General features: G+C 39.3%; 1 protein-coding gene and 1 long non-coding RNA gene across 2 annotated transcripts in view; one reads left to right on the top strand and one right to left on the bottom strand.

The window, feature by feature from the left end:
* QSER1 (glutamine and serine rich 1) overlaps nt 1-4,126 on the top strand; it is a 77,977-nt gene extending 73,851 nt beyond the window's left edge. The window contains exon 13 of the mRNA XM_090032785.1: nt 101-4,126. Coding sequence (XP_089888911.1) covers nt 101-241 — 141 coding nt within the window. The 3' untranslated portion in view covers nt 242-4,126. The remainder of the gene's footprint in view (nt 1-100) is intronic.
* The window catches only part of LOC149871571 (uncharacterized), a 24,407-nt gene continuing 8,048 nt past the window's right edge, over nt 256-16,614 (bottom strand). Inside the window, exons 6-9 of the long non-coding RNA XR_016440270.1 lie at nt 13,366-13,467; nt 12,786-12,890; nt 9,394-9,546; nt 256-5,987 (exon numbers count right to left, since the gene is read on the bottom strand). This is a non-coding gene — a long non-coding RNA (uncharacterized LOC149871571). The remainder of the gene's footprint in view (nt 5,988-9,393; nt 9,547-12,785; nt 12,891-13,365; nt 13,468-16,614) is intronic.

The following is a 16,614-nucleotide window of genomic DNA, read 5'->3' as shown; positions in this document are numbered from 1 at the left end:
CATGAAATACTACTTTTTTGACAGATTAAGGATTTGTATTCTAAATATTTAAATGTGTACTATTGTCAGGCTAATGTGTGTCTTTTTATCTTTTAAATAGATTTCTTCCGTTCAGAAAAAGAGTGCAGATCTAGGACAGGAGGAAATCGTCCAGCTGTGCATGAAAAATATAAAATGGGTGGAGGATCTTTTTGAAAAATTTGGCGAACTTTTGAATCGTGTCCAGCAGAAATGTTTATAATATTTTTTTTTCCCCCCCCCCCCCAAATCTCACGTTTTTCTACAGCACTAACTTGATGGAACAGAAAGCTCAGAGTGAGGCTCTGATTACTCTTATAATGCCAGACTACGTGCTTATTCATAGGGATTTCTTTTCTCTTTTGGAACTTTGTGCCTTGGCTCTAGCTAAGGAAAAGTGACGCTGCCAAGGAAATTAGTCCTTTAGAGATGGAACTAAACAAACATAACCACATTTTTAACCTGCAAATGATTTTTATATTTTGTAAACTATTGGGTAACTTTAGTTTTATTTTCAAAAATGTTTTTTGACAAACGATAAAGCATGCACTAAGTATAGTTTTTTCTTTATTGCTTTGGAGATAACACTTAATACTGTGGCTTTTTCTGACTGAACACCAGAAAAAGTCAGGGTTGGGGTAAACTAATATTTGCATTTCTGTCTGGCCACCAAATTTAGAGTATTGTACATTTTGTAAACAGAGCTGATGTGACATCAAATTCTGTATACAAATATTGCCATCATAAAATTCAGAAATGTCATTATGCTTTATGGACTCCTTTTACTATTAATCATGTTCAGGATGCTGGACATGGAGTTGGTGCAATCCTATGACTGCTTTTTGTGTCAAATTATATTGTAATGAAAGACAATGACCTTAACTATTTTCCCTGTTTTGAAGAAAAATATTTTCCTTTATACTGTGTTTTTTTTTCTTTTGGAAAAAAAATCAATTGTACATTTTATCTCACTAATAGTTGTATTTTTCACAGAGGAAATATTGTGGTTAAAATTGTTTCATGTACCTTTGTAATACACTTTCCATTGTTTTCAGTAAATCCTATTCATTTATATGTTGATTTTCATATTGTAAACTATATATCTTGAGGTAACCCTTTTTGTTTATACAGGTTTGCTTCAGTGTTAACCAGAATAATGCATACTATAGACTAGTTTTGCTTTAAGTGTAGTTGTGTTAGACACTGCAGTAATTTTCTGATACGTGAAAATAAATTTCTTACTAAACTAGTACATGATTAATTGAGAGTTTAAATGAAGAGCTACTACACTTTTTTTATCATTTTGTCAACAAAGATTAATGATTGATTAGACTATATGCAGTGTTAAACACAGCTTACATAGTTATTTTTAGATTTAGCAGTGACCAGAGCTGTTCTCTTTTTGGTGCCTTTCAGATCTTCAAAAATACATTTTTTTTAAGCTGTTTTTCATTCTAACTGTTAGCAGTGCCACTAGTCACACTCAGACTATGAATGTAATAGACTCAAAACAGTAGAACATTTTCTTTAATTCTGCCAACAGAATGCCTTACTTCAGTCATTCAAAATGTGTATACTGCTGGGGTCCTAAGGAAATAAGAAATGTCAGTTCTTCCTTCAGATAATGTAGAAAAAATATTCATCCCTTTATCTTTTTGCTGCCACTTAGTGCCTTAATTTCAGCCAGGAAAGCAGGGTTTACCATTCAGTAGCCAAATTAGATACGTTTGAGGTTCAGAGTGATCTGTTTTTCCATTTTTTTTTCTGTTTTGGTTCTGTTTAGCTATTAATATATTCCTTATACCATAGAATTATATAAAACATAATGAAGGGATGTGAAAATGGAACTATTTCATCTCAAGTAATCAAATTAGGGGTTCAAAAAGAATAAGGTAGAGTATTTTAATTGATAGCATTTAGATTCTTATTGGATAGTGACCATATTTTCAAAGCTCTTTATCTTATTAAAAGCAATAATTCTCCTTTATATTTGTGAACTGACTGGAATGGAAGTGGGTAAATGCCCCTTGCCTATTTAAAAGCCTTTTCATACTTCATCTGTTGTAAAATGGCAGTTTACCAGCAAATCAACTGAGACATTGGCTGCTTCTGGGCCTATCATAATCAAGAGGGTTGATATGAATTTTGATTTAAAAAGAACAGAAGGTTAGAAGTACATGCATGTAATTTGCTCTTTCAGTGAACAGGAGGGAATTGAGGTGTTGGAGATAGTGGGAGAACCGCTATTTTTTTTGTGCAGTAATGAATCTTTTAAGATATGCTTCTTCCTCTTCCTGATTCTAAAGTTCGACTTGTACTGATACCAATCAGTGAAGTGACAGACACCAACCAAGACTGGTCATTTAAAATCTGTTAATTTAAATGGGACTATTAAGTATATAGAGATTTACCTGGTGTATCCTTTAATCTGTAGGTTTAAAAATAAATATGGGAAATAGTATGGCTGGCTCCCTGATTATGTAGTGAAGTGCTAGTCAGAATTTGTTAGCTACAGGTCCTTCACAATTTTACAAGGAAGTAGCAAATGAGGATAAGCTTCTCTTCATTTTAATAACTTAAGATGTTTCTACTTCTGTACTTTCTGTAGAAGTCTAAATGGAAGTTTAGGAGACCAATCACTTTAGACCAAGCCCCAAACTAAGCCCTCAGACTACTGGAAATCATAGTGGCTTTTTGGGTAACTGGCTTTATAAAAGCCAGGTACATTTAAACAAAAAGAAATTAGATGGACATCATGTTATTGTTTGCATTGTTAGGGAGGAGACTTCACTCAAGCTCATTCCCCAGGTCATTAGACCAAGTATTCCACCTATAGATGATAGGGTGTACGTTGCATTGCTTGAAAACAATCAGTCCAACGTAGTAAAGAGTAATATAAAGGGGTTCTATTCCATTCTTGGCTAGAATGATGGTAGCTGGATTATTAGGGTATCAAGCCAGGATATATTACAAATCTGGAAAAACTGTAAGGGTTCAATGGACCATTAAGTAAGAATAAAACTTACTGGGAACTGAAGAGGAATTTTTATACTGAAGCAAACTTAGAAAAAATGTCAATGTAAAATCGTTTTTTTTCCACAAGTATCCTGCTTTGCTCTGTTGCATTTCAGATTACTGTGGTTGGATAAGAGTAAATTCTGCATCACATCCCAATCATCTTTCTTCCTTGATACAGCGGTGAAGTCCTACTGTCTTAACATCTTTTACCAATGGAAATTCAGCATTAACTTGACTGCAAAAACAACTAGAAGAAAAGATGTGCTAGGAAGTAACAAAACCCTCTTTAGACATTTCATTATATAGCAACTAGAGAAACTAATGAAATTCAATGTGTGGTAATTGAATAAGACTTTACTTCTAGCCCTTTGGCTCCCAGCATATTAGCAGTCTCTCTCTTGCTCTCCCTTCCTCCCCCATCCCCTCTATTTTTTCACTGAAATACAGTATTTCTGTAAAGACAGGTTCTTTCCAGGCTGCTATTTCCAAAGTTTTGCTAGTAAAAGGCAGAAAATAAAAAGGTGTTGAAAAAACTCTCTGAAAAAAGCTACAGGCTTCAGAGCCTCTACAATCCTATGACCTGTATCATATTTATATATTGTTTAAATGATATACTTTAAAAAAAAAAAAAGGAAAATCTTTCAATCTGTCTTCCAATAAATGCTTTCCATAGGGGATATATATTTTAAATATTATTTAAATATTTGCAACTATTTAAAACATTGAAAAATAAAAAGCTAAGCGTATCATCGCAAAATGTCAGTGTGTATTCACTTCTGATTTTGTTGGCAGCACCTGACATTTTGTTTTCACCCTGTCACATGCCTGTGCAAACACAGTGCACACTTTGCCATATCTTATTGTTTAAGTTAGTATTAACATGTCATTGTTAACAAATGCATGTTTCTGCATATCTCCTTGACATATGGCAAAAATGAGGTTAGGGCTAATAAGAGACACTTTATGCATTTCTAGTCCAGATTTTCAGCTGGTCCATAATATGATGTATGGAAATGTGAAAAAGGACACAATTTTGTACCATTCATTTGATGTTATTAACTAAACCCATTAAAATGAACACACTTTTTAAACAAAAACCTCATAATGCTCAGTTTTTTATTATTATTAATGCAACAAAACTTGAAAAGCCAGACTGTTGAAAAAATTGGCATGTTTGAGACAAACTGCTTTCTGATCTCTTACCTATTATGAGCAAGTCTCCAAATCCAATGTAATGTTTCATTATACTTTTTTCAGTTTGGATACCATGTTAATTTGAACTGATGTTTTTAAAATGAAAATTTGCTGTGCTTTTCTTTCCAAATGTTTTTAAATTTATTTTCACTGTACAAATATTAAGATAGTTACTAAATGTATACAAAATGAGAAGACAGGAATTCTGGACACTGGTAAAATAAGACTGTATTTCCTCCCTCATGCACTTGGTTTTAAATTTCTTATACATGTTGCACCAAAAATAATATTGCTAGAGATTTTCTTTTGCAATTAGGATGAAGTATCCAAATTATTCACGTGTGTGTATGTATATAATTGTTTTTCCCACAGAGGGGAATTTAATGTCACACAGGTTTTGACTTCAGGCAAGTAGCCATATTCTGCACTTTCTTTAGCCCCTGTGAGCAGAAATAGGTGGGTCTCGAGTCTTGGAAAGCCTTTATGAAAGGACTGGGCATCTGAACTGCTTTCCTACTCCTGTGGCACCCTAGGTCTGGAAGGACTCCAGTTTCCACAGAGTTCTTCATTACTACAGTCCTTCAAACATTCTTTGGGAGGCAATGCTTATATAAATCTTCACTGCAGTGGAGGGATCTGAATATATTAATGTCACATTCAAATGCAATTAAGTGTATTTCATAGATTTCATAGATTTCATAGACATTAGGGCTGGAAGGGACCTCGGGAGATCATTGAGTCCAGCCCCCTGCCCAAAGGGCAGGAAGTCAGCTGGGGTCATAGGATCCCAGCAAGATAAGCATCCAATTTACTCTTGAAGGTGTTCAGTGTAGGATCTTTTAAAAGATAAAGCCAATGAAGAACCAAATGCATGCAACCCCCTTGATTGAGGGGAGGGGGGGATCAATAGAAATGCACCTGTCACTCTCTCAATAGTTTATTAAACAATATAAGCCTTCAAAGAAATCGTTTTCCCTAAGAAGCCACCCATCACTGGAGATTTCTAACAAATCATTTTTATTTCTAGCAAACATTGAAACAGAACAGAGTTTCATAAAGGTTATTTTAGTTTGGTTTCCTGTAACAGTAAAATAATGAATGTAGCAAACAATTTAAAATGAAGAAACATAATAGCTGAGTTGGGAAGGACATTAAACAGACTTGTCATACCCAACCAAAAACTCTTGAGAAAAAATATAAATGCTGAGAGAGAGAGAGTGTGAGTGTGTGTGTGTACAAGTCCTCTTAAGAGTGAGGATAGCCTTATTTTCTTTAGTCTATAGATGTTGTTCAGGACACATCAGGTCGGTGGTTCTCAAACTGTGGTCTCTGATACCAAGAGAAATGATCACGGATCCATTGGTTACTGTGCACCTTTATAATGTTCTCAAACAAAAGTTTGACAAGGGTACTTGCTGGTCTGCAAGAAATGTTGAGGGTTGACATTGGTTCAAAATGTTTTGGAACTGCATTAAAGATCATTACTTTGAATGATAAAGTCAGGGAGGATTCACAGCCAATGAGAGATTTATTAGCTCTGTCATATAAGTTGCATAAATAACAGGAGAATGCAACGTAAAAGTATGAGTTTCAGAAAATCTGCTATTTTTCAAAATCATTTTGTGGTAAATTTCAGCATATTTGTGAAATAGAAAAATAACTGTACCAGTCCAATTTCGGAGAAATGTGACACGGCAATGGTATTGATGGATTTCTTCCAAGGATGAAGTAAAATGTTCATGATGATGGTGACCTACCTGGTGACAGATGTATATTTGCAATTGAGAACGTCATCTGTTGATTTTATTCTGTTACCATTCTGCCAGAATGTAAAAAAACTTCATAATGAGGCAGAATATTGGATTTACACCTATTTTTTATTTTTTCAGATTTCTTTCCTCTTAATCTCAAAAAATATTATCGATCCCTACAGTTCTTCTAATGAATTTAGTTGTTCTTCAGTGCTGTCTATTTTAGTAGAATTTACTGTGTTTGTATCTAGAGCATTTGTCTTATGTGCTAGATACTGGTCTCTGCTCTACCTGCATTTTCTAAACTAGGGAGTGCCAAACACCCAGAAAATTAGCGTCTCCTTTTACCTAGGAATTTCCTTGCATTTTCAGGTTGCAGCTGCAACATGGTCACAACATGCTTATGCCATGATAAACTGGTTTTTATTTGGTAGATTAGAATGGAGCCAGATGGAATTACCACGTTGTCACTTGAGTCTAGGGTATAATTATCCCTTGCAAAATAGTTAGTAACTGATGCATAGGAAAGTCACTTCATGGAATATGTCCACTCCAATCTCATCCCTAGGGGTAGCTCTGGTTAGTGCAAGCAAATTCACTTCCCACCTAAGAAGCTGTAATAGTACCTAAGGCAGACAGTTGAAGAGATCTTAGAAATATGCCTGCATTTTACCATGGAGTAAATTTACTGCAGAATAAAATCCAGGGTAAATCACTCTTTAGTAATTTGTAAATGTTGTACATCTGCATCCTCAAGAGAATCATTAAAGGCCTTAATGTCATTGTTGATCCTCCCCCTTTTATTTACATGGGTGATCAAATCCTTCCACTCATTTTTGTCCAAGTTCTTTTTTCTAGTCCTGAAACTTGCAAAGCTTTTGTAGTTCAGTCACCATGACCTTTAATTATTTTGTCACTACATCCGTTCTCCAGAATCCATTCGTCTCTCTGTTCAGCTGCCTCAGGCTTTTATTCTCTCCAGCATGTGTTGATAGTTCATAGATTCATACATTGTAAGGCTGGAAGGAACCCTGGAAGATCATCGGGTCCAGCCCTCTGCACCAAGCAGGAAAGATAACTGGGGTCAGGTGACCCCAGCAAGATGCCCATTCAGTCTCCTCTTGAAGATTTCCAGGGTAGGCGATTGTACCACCTCTGAAGGGAGCTTATTTCATAGTCTGGGTCCCCTAGTTGTGAAGTAGTTTTTTCCTAACATTGAGCCAGAAATGGTCTTCCAGGGGTTTGTGGCTGTTACTCCTAGTTTTCCCCAAGGGTGCCCTGGTGAGCAGTTGTTCACTGAACCTTTGATGTATGCCTCTGATGTAGCAGTAATCTGCTACCAAGTCCTCTCAGCCTTCTCTTTTTCAGGCTGAGGAGTACCAGAATCCTAAGCCTTTCCTCGTATGGATTGCCACGCAAGTCTCTGATCATACAGGTGGCCATTCTCTGGACACTCTCAAGCTTTACCACGTCCTTGTTAAAGCGTGGTGCCCAGAACGATGCGGTACTCCAGCTGTGGTCTTACCAGTGCCAGCTCATCTTCATACTGTGGTGAATTATTACCCCCAGGTCCCTTTTATCTGTAGTGCTGGTCAGGTTGGCATTGCCAAGCCTGTAGATGTGCAGGGGATTGTTCATCCCCAGAAGCACTTTACATTTCTCGACATTGAATTTCATGATTCCAGTCTGCTCATCTTGCAAACCTGTTTAGGGCTGCCTGTATCTGCAGCCTATCTTCAAGCATGACCATGCTTCCCCATAACTTGGTGTCATCCGTGAACTTGGCCAGTGAGCTCTTCACTCCCACATCCAAATCATTGATGAAGATGTTGAATATCACTGGACCAACCACCGACCCCTGCAGGACACCACTGGCCACTTCCCACCAAGATGACACAGACCTGTGCATTAGAACTCTCTGGGCCTTGCCCCCCAGCCAGTTTCCTACCCATCTGACAGTCTTGCAGTAAGCAAGTCTTCCAATTGTCTTGCAAAGACATTGTGCGTTACCAGATCAAAAGCTTTTTGGAAGCTGAGGTATATAATGTCAACCTCCTCTCTCTTATCCAGGTGGCGAGTCACCTGATTGTAAAAGGAGATGAGACTGGTGAGACAAGATCTGCCTGCGATAAAGCCATGCTGGGTATCATTCAGAATCCTACCTTCTGTAAGCTTATTGCACATAAACTCCTTAATGAATTTTTCCAGGATTTTCCCTGAGATAGCAGTTAGGCTAACTGGCCTATAGTTACCTGGATACTCCCTCCTCCCCTTCTTGAAGATGGGTACAACACTGGCCCTCTTGAGGTCCTCGAGGATCTCCCCAGAGCGCCATGAGTTTTGGAAGAACTTGGTCAGGGGTTCCATGATGACTTCAACCAGCTCCTTCAGCACTCTCAGATGAAGTTCATTCAGACCCACTGACATACGTCCAGTTTCTTTAATTGATCACATACCAGTTCTACGGCAATAGTAGGAAGGCAGTCATTTGAACCTTCCTCATTTTGTACCCTAGCTGACATGATTTTCCCCTTGGCCCAGTGGAAGACCGAAGCAAAGTAGTTATTCAGTAGTTGTTTTCTCCCGAGTACCGCCAACTAGCTGTCCTGAGTTGTTGAGCAGTGGCCCCGCACTCCCATTTGGTTTCCTCATGTTCCCTGTGTACCTAAAGAAGGACGTGACCTTGATTCCCATTGCTAATTTTTGTTCAATTGCTGCCTTAGCTTTTCTAAGCTGATCCCTACAAGTGCGGGATCAGCTATATAGCCCTCCTTGGGGGGCTGCCCCTAGCTTCCGTTGACTTTATGCCTCTTTCTTCTTTCTTGAGAGGACCATGATTTCCCTGTTTAGCTAAAAGGGCTTCCAAGCCCTTTTGCTATATTTCCTCCGTATGGGAATAGACTTCCTTTGTGCTTCAAAGATCATGTCCTTTAGGAACGACCACCCTTCATATACTTCTTTTGCCTTCAGTTTCTGGCCCCTCAACACATTTCCTACTAGTGACCTGAGCTACACCTTCACCTTTTTTCCCTTTTCTGTCCCTTCTATGCAGGGCGTAGCCCTTTATGGCTATGCTCCAGTCGTGTGAGGAGTCCCACCAGGTCTCTGTAATCCCTACTAGATATTGTAATGGCCACTGGAGAGCAGGAGGGCTAGTTTCTCCTGCTTGTTCCCCACGCTCTTGGCATTAGTGTGCAGGCACCCGAGTTGTCCTACTGAAACCCTGGACTTCCTGTCACGGTGAAGAAGAACTATTCCCGTGAGAGTGGCCCTCCTGCTGTCCCTATCTACAGAGCTTCCTTGTGTGTTGGTCCCTGGGCAAGCTCCAGTCAGCGTTTCCCCATCCCCCAGCAATTTTAGTTTAAAACCCTATCAAGAAAATTAGCCTTCCTGGCTGAGAACAGGGACTTACCTCTCTGTGTGAGGTGGATGTTGTCTCTTCCCAGGACTCCACTCCCCCTGAAGTGTGCTCTGTGGTCTAGGAAATCGGAGCCCTCTTGGTGGCACCATCATCGGAGATGTCAGTTCACTTCCTTGATGCATCATTCCCTCCTAGGACCATGGCCTGCAACAGGGAGCACAGAGGAGAAGACTACCTGAACCCGACCCCTTGAGCCCAACCCCCAGAGCCCTGTAGTCGCTCGTGACCCAGTCCAGGTTACTTCTGGCCATGTCATTTGTTCCCACATGGATGAGGAGCATGGGGTAGTAGTCAAAGGACCAGATGAGCCTGTGGATCCTCTCCACAACATAGTTTCATAGTTTCTAGGGTCGGAAGGGACCTGAGTAGATCATCTAGTCCGACCCCCTGCCATGGCAGGAAAGAGTACTGGGGTCAGACAACCCCAGCAAGCTGTACATCTAACTTCCTCTTAAAGACCTCCAGGGTAGGAGCCAGCACCACTTCTCTTGGAAGTTGGTTCCAGACCCTAGCCGCCCTGACTGTGAAGTAGCGCCTCCTGATATCTAGCCTAAATCTACCCTCTGCCAGCTTGTGACCGTTATTCCTGGTCACTCTTGGTAGTGCTCGGGGGAACAGGGACTCCCCCAATGCCTGCTGGTCCCCTCTGACTAGTTTGTAACAGGCCACTAGATCCCCCCTCAGCCTTCTCTTGTGGAGGCTGAACAGGTTCAGGTCCTGTAGCCTCTCCTCATAGGGCCTGCCCTGCTGCCCCCTAACATCTTGGATGTGGGCCCCATGGAGGCAGCAGACCTCATGGGCTAGGGGGTCTGGACAACAGATGGGTCCTTCTGTGCCCCACCGAATGGAGTCTCACAACACTTGCATGTATAGTAGTTGATACTATACATATAGAGCCCTGTGATCTATACAATCAGCTCTGTATAAGCCCATGATATTGTAGTTCCATTGAAGTGTTTTGAGTATTTTCCAATGCCGACTGCTTATTGGGGTTGCATGCGTGTTAAATGAAAGCACATTTTCACCCTCTTATTTGTGTCTTCTCAATGTAGAAGTGTTAGTCTTAAACATGATCTCCTTTTATTCCTATCCAGAAAGCAATGGCTGCATTTAATATTGAATTTGATGCCTTTGTAGAAAAAAGGCTCCTTGTTTTCTGGGCCACAAGTTGCTATTGTTCTATATCAAGCATTCCCATTGAAGTCGACGGGCATTTTGCGAGTGGAGTTTTGGCAAGATACGGGGGGGGTGGGGTGGTATGATCATTTAGCATTTAAGGGTCAATTTATCAGATTTGAAATATCCAGATTCCCTGAAACCAGAAGTTCAAACCTCCAGGAGGAGATGCTCAATTCTTCCTCTTTGCAAACTAAATGCATTTTCTGGACTAAGCACATGAATAGGTAAAAAAAGTATAACAAGTTACAAGGGGAGGAAGGGAACTTGCTGCTTATACCTGAATGAAACAGGGCTAAGTTACCAGGGTTTAGCATCCACTTGCTGCAGGATATGGCAGACAAATGAAACCACTACAGCTGACAGAAGAAGCCATTGTGACCCCACTCAGCCACCCCTTTATCACTTTCAGGTCGGTACATTTTTTTTTGTGTATGCCTATAGTAGTTCATGGGGATTTTTTTCAAATTAATTCAGTAGGATCATTTTCATTGCAGGCCTATTTTGGGATAGAATGTTACAAACCTAGATTCCATGGTGCTTGTGCTTGAGATAAAATTTGTTTTTACTTAATTAAAAGTTTCTTTTTATACTAGGAATGGTCATTGGCCAGCTAGGGGTGGCATTTGCTGCATGTGGCACAGAGGTCCTGAGCACTTAATAAAGGAAGATGCCTAGCAAAGGAATTGAAGCAAGCGAGTAAAACCTCCAGCTGTGTAAAGCAGAAGGGGAAGAGGTGCAGGACCCACTCTTGCAAGAGCTAGTGTCCGGTATCACTTCCAAGAACTAGGTTAACCCTTCCCTTGCCCTGCATCTGCTGCTGAATTGAGGGCTTTTAGATCTTCACTCACCATGGAGAACTGTGGAGGTTGTAGAGCCAGGGAAGGATTAACCCTGACTCTTGATGATTGTCTTTTTTACCATAGTAGCCACAGCAGTATCCTATTCTGTGTGGCCAGTCTGGAATTCCCATGCTTCCCCAGGGCACAAACTTTAGCAGGTACACCTCTGGGGGATCAGAGCAGCACTTGAGGATGATTTGACAGTCCTCAAAGTTGCCACCACTTTCTTCCATGTACCACTTGCTTGTAACCCTACACTAGGATGGCTGCTTTTCAGTGAGATGCTGCTATTTAGGCACCAGTGTGCATCTGAATTTCCAAGTTAGATCTTACTGCCCAATCCAAATGTCAGCAAGGATCTGCATGAATGCAAAGGTCAGTCTACAATCCCACTGCAGAACTGGGATAATCGTAAGTAAAGTATTTTAAGAGCTGTCATGACGAAAGGTATATAATTATAAAAAAGAAGAATGACGAATTTTTATGATGACTTGGAATTAGAGTGGCTCTCTGCCATTCTTGGCACTTTCACAATTTTAATAAATTCACTATGCTTTGGGGCAGAATTTGCATTGCAGTGGTAGAAGAGCGGCCATTTTTCAGGGCAGCATAGCATAAGTTATATTGTGTGTGTGTATATACACATATATAAAATGTTATATATGTCAGGGTGTTGTATGTTATAGTTATGCTGTACATTTATGTTGTGTTTTTATGTGCACGCTCGGTCTTACCAGGAACTTTGTTAATTTTTTGCTGATCTCTTTGTTGATTTAAAAGAAAACAATACTCTTGCCTAAGCTGGACAAAGCTTGTGGAGAGAATACAAAGCCTGCTTTCATTTTTGTAAACTAGTGTACAATGAAAACAGTATACAATGAAGACCACTCTAGAGAACTAGCTAGGGGGCAGGCAGGGGAGGTGGCACATGGTGAGCAACTGTGGCTTTATAGTTGCCATTGTACTTCACATTCTTGAAGCTTCACTGTAGAAGCAAATTTAAAACTTTATTTCTCCTGCCCCCCAAAATATAGGTCTGTCTGCCTCTTAATTTGACAGAATATCTCTGTTAATCATATAGGGCTTATGTGACAAAGAAGAGAGGTCTGAATTTGTGTGTTGTAAAACACAGTAGTCCAGATGCATGCTATGGAAAGCTCTGCAGTATCATGATTGATTCACTCCTAGGGAACCTACAGAATCTTTTCAGATGTGTGGTAATTGCAACAACCCATCACTGTTCACATCCCATCTTACAGAGGCAATGTACAGGTGTGTTGGAGACATTACAAGAAGCCACACCTCAATTGTGTAGATATTTGGTATGTTTCAGGTTCCCATGTTCATCCTCTTGAATTTTCATACCTGAAAATTATTAACTGCATGCGTTAGCCGAGGGAAACAGAAATCCTGTCTTCAGTGTAAAAAGTCCAAAGACCCAGCCTTCAATGTGGTTCAGTCTTCTCTTCCCTGGCAGATGAAGCATATTTTAGTTATAGTAGAGTCTAGTTTAGGACACTTTCATTGATTAGTTTAGTTTTAAGAGAGGCTTTCATTTTGCCATTTAAGATAAGTACTTGACTGTTCTGCTGAATGCTGTAATTTCATTGATGGTAGCTTGCTGGTAGACAGCTGTAAGTCTGGCCTGAAGGTTTTGGGTAAATAGCAGGAAGTGGAGTTACAGGAACACTTGTTAGTCAGGAGGACTGTAAGTTTCTCTACAGTTAATTTTGAGTAGGTTTGTTAAGCCAAGCACTATCTGTATTACTACTTTTACATTTAGATAATTAGTATATTAGATAATTATGCTTAGCACTCATGGAATATTGCCTTTTGTCTCCAATATTAGTTAACTAATTTCCTTATGGCTTCAAGATAGCAGTTATTCTGTTTTATAATCTGGGCTTGGTTGGGGGGAGGAGAGAGAAAAAATACATACACCTACTTGAGAATGTCAGCTGGGCAGGTGTGTTATCCTTTGGAATATGTTCTGCTTTGTTTGGCAGAGACCACCCTTGGGCACATCCGGCTCTGAATGTCTGGCCCACTTTGAAAAGATAAATTAAAATTCTGAAGCCATTACTTTTTCCAAAAGTGCTTCCTGTTCAAATAATCTTCTGCCCCATTCTTGTAGTACATGCTTTTGGCTTTATTTAATGTTTGGTTTATCTCAATTTGTAAGCTGTATTGTATGAGGTATGCATGCAGTACTCACTAAATTGCAAGGGGGAGGCTTTATAAAGAAAAATAATTTCTTTTCTAAAATCTGTAGAATTCTGGCAATACAGTAGCAATGAACAGGATATGGCTTAATAAATTAAATGGTTTAATGAATTAAATGGCTTTAATAGCACTTTAGGGTTAGGACTGAAAAGGACAAGTAACTTGCTCTAAGTTTTTCTAGTCAGTGGGTTAGTTCATATTCATGTGATTCTCTCTCTCTTTTTTTTAAACACCCCCCTCTCAATTGTGCACTAGTCCCAACCAGTTGTGGCTTAATGTACTACTAAAAACAAGCTATGAGCCTTGGGTATTACAATTCTGTATTCTAACTATAAATAGACATTTTCCAGTATATGTGCTTGACTGAAGTTACCATTTGCTGTTTATTTTTAATTCTGCAGGGACTTAGTGATTTTACTAGGGTGAGAAGGCTTGCTATAGGCAATGATTGTAGAAACATTTTGCTTCCGTTTTTAAACATTGGCCTGACAAAACATCATGTAATTATTTCAAAACCACATTGTTTTAACAGCACATTGCATTACATAGTGACATAAAAGGTGGTAAACCCCATACACACATAGCAAGCAAGACTCCCTTATACACAATATAACTGATGCTCTATAATGTGAGGTTTTATGCCCAGGTAATTACTGAATAACAAAATTACAGCCAAGGAAGGGTGTTGTGTCAAAGAAAGAAGTCCAACACAGTGGGTCTAGTTCAGCCCATCAGTTACACCAGGCAGACCCCAGTGCAATTTGCAAGATTTCTTACTCTTTTCCCAGCCCTTTTAGATCCTCACATTGAACATATGCTGCTCATTCTCTCAGTGGTCACTATTATGACTCTGTTCTGAGAAAATGTGATGAGATATCACAATCTGTCATGAGTCTCAGTATCAGGATGATAGTGCATATCACACATGTCATCTAGGACCAACATTCATGCTCAGATCCCTGCTTCTCAGCTTGACAGTTCTGCTAGAAACAAATATCTACATTGCAATAAGAAGTGTAATTGTACCACATATTGGCATATGTGAGTTAGCTTTAGGTAATGACTAGTTGGAGTAGTGAAGACCGGGGGCAGCACACACTTCAGTTCAGATTGTACAAACTCTTGGGAACTCTGGGTGCATATTTGGGGATGGGGTAGGGTGCTAGGCTACACTAAAGCCCATGGTAGATAACTTTAGCTAGCTTATCTTGAATATGCAGTCTGACTGCAGTATAGATATGTCCTTAATACCTAAGACCAATCACAACAGAGGACAGCACAGTGGGATTTTGGGGTCTGAACTTGTAGCAAAAATTCTTACTGAAGCAGATTTAGGATGTTCTAATTCTGAGGTGGTGTGGCCAGACATACAGCTGCAGGTTCATTTTCTGTTGTGCTATCAATAGCCACTGGTGGCTAATCCCTTCTTACAGTAAAATGAGTAAACTAGGTCTTATAGCACCTTTGGCCTTTGAGCTCATACTCTAGTAGCTCAGGAAATTTAAAGTTACACCAAGGGTCAGTGTTTTCACCCAGAAGAAATACTGTTTTTTGCTTGTACCCTTGGTTACTAAATTGTCCTATTTGTCTTCTGTTTCACATGTAAATTGCTATTGCAGCTTAGGAGTGGAAGAATTTCACCCCTGAACAATGCATGTCTTGTCTGTTAGAAGCCTCTGACTGATTCAGTATTCTTTCTTGGGAGCTTGTTTATTGTTTCATTCCCTTAAAAATGCAGGGCAGAATTTTTTTAATGATACATTGTTCGAAAAGCCTTAGGGGTAAATCTTCCTGTCTCTCTTCAGGTGAACTGCCTTTAGTGGTTCAGCTGTAGTTACAGTACAAAAGGGAATGGAATAGTGTGATAGGCAGCTCACACCAGTTCTGTGAGAGCTCCCTTTCCTTAGAAAGCTAAGGGGAAATTGGGTTTGGGAAAGTGAATCTGTGACCACATAAGAAAGAAGTTGGGTGAAAGGAATGACCCTTACTCAAATGAAATCTCTTTCAGTGCATTTACAACTTCCCTGATAAAAAAGAGAGGACAAGGTAAATCAAGTACCTCGTGGAATCTCTTAGTTATTAAAAACAATATTGTCTGTTAAAAACAAAAGAGGAAACAAAAATGTAACTATGCAGGGCATGTCTATACCATTAACTAACCACACCAGGCAGGGTTGTGCTGGAACATGCTGTGCATGCATTTACATCCTGAACCAGAAGCAGTGTAGTTTCCAAAGCTAATTAACACTCCCTATCAACACAACTTAGTACTGCTCTTAAAATGATTTCAGGTTTGAGAGTTGGCATGTCTAGAGCAGCCCATCCTGTTTCAGCACTCTGGGCTGGTAAGTTTATAGCAGTATAAACATGGCTGCAGAATAGTAAATAACATACTTTTGCCAAACTTAAAATATTCAGCACAATAAAGAATATATGATTAAATAAAAACATCTATCTGTTGCCCAAGTTCAGGAGAAATATCAGGACTTAAATCTACATTTCCTCTCTCACCAAGTATTAGAACCATTCATAGAATGTATTCTCAAACAAAACACACCCCTCTGAAGATAAAATTGTTCATTTAAAAGCCCAGTCTCATTCTGTGGGTAACTGCTACTATCAATTCAAAAGCTCCATCTTTAGTAATCTGTCCTTAAAAGATGAATGATATTCTTAATCTTACATTGGATGAACATTTGGCAAATTATCAAAAACTAATCTACCTCACCTATTTTCTGTTTACTCCAAACAAAACCTTTTTATCTAAGGTAACTTTTTTTTAAATAAATTTTGAAGACCCTATCATGTCTCCCTCAGCCTTCGTTAAATTATTAACAAATCAAATTCTTTCAATTTCTTTTCATGTTTTCTAGGCCCCTGATCATTTTTGTTGCTCTCCTAGACTCTTCCATTGGTCTACATCTTTCTTGGTGCCTAAAACAAGACAGTCCTCTGGCAAAGGCCTTTCCAT

The sequence above is a fragment of the Crocodylus siamensis genome, chromosome 2 (genome assembly GCF_052110815.1).
Source record: "Crocodylus siamensis isolate JL-2025a chromosome 2, ASM5211081v1, whole genome shotgun sequence".
Classification (NCBI taxonomy): Eukaryota; Metazoa; Chordata; order Crocodylia; family Crocodylidae; genus Crocodylus; species Crocodylus siamensis.
The sequence above is the reverse complement of the archived record's forward strand: the minus strand, read 5'-3'. Positions and strand labels throughout refer to the sequence as shown.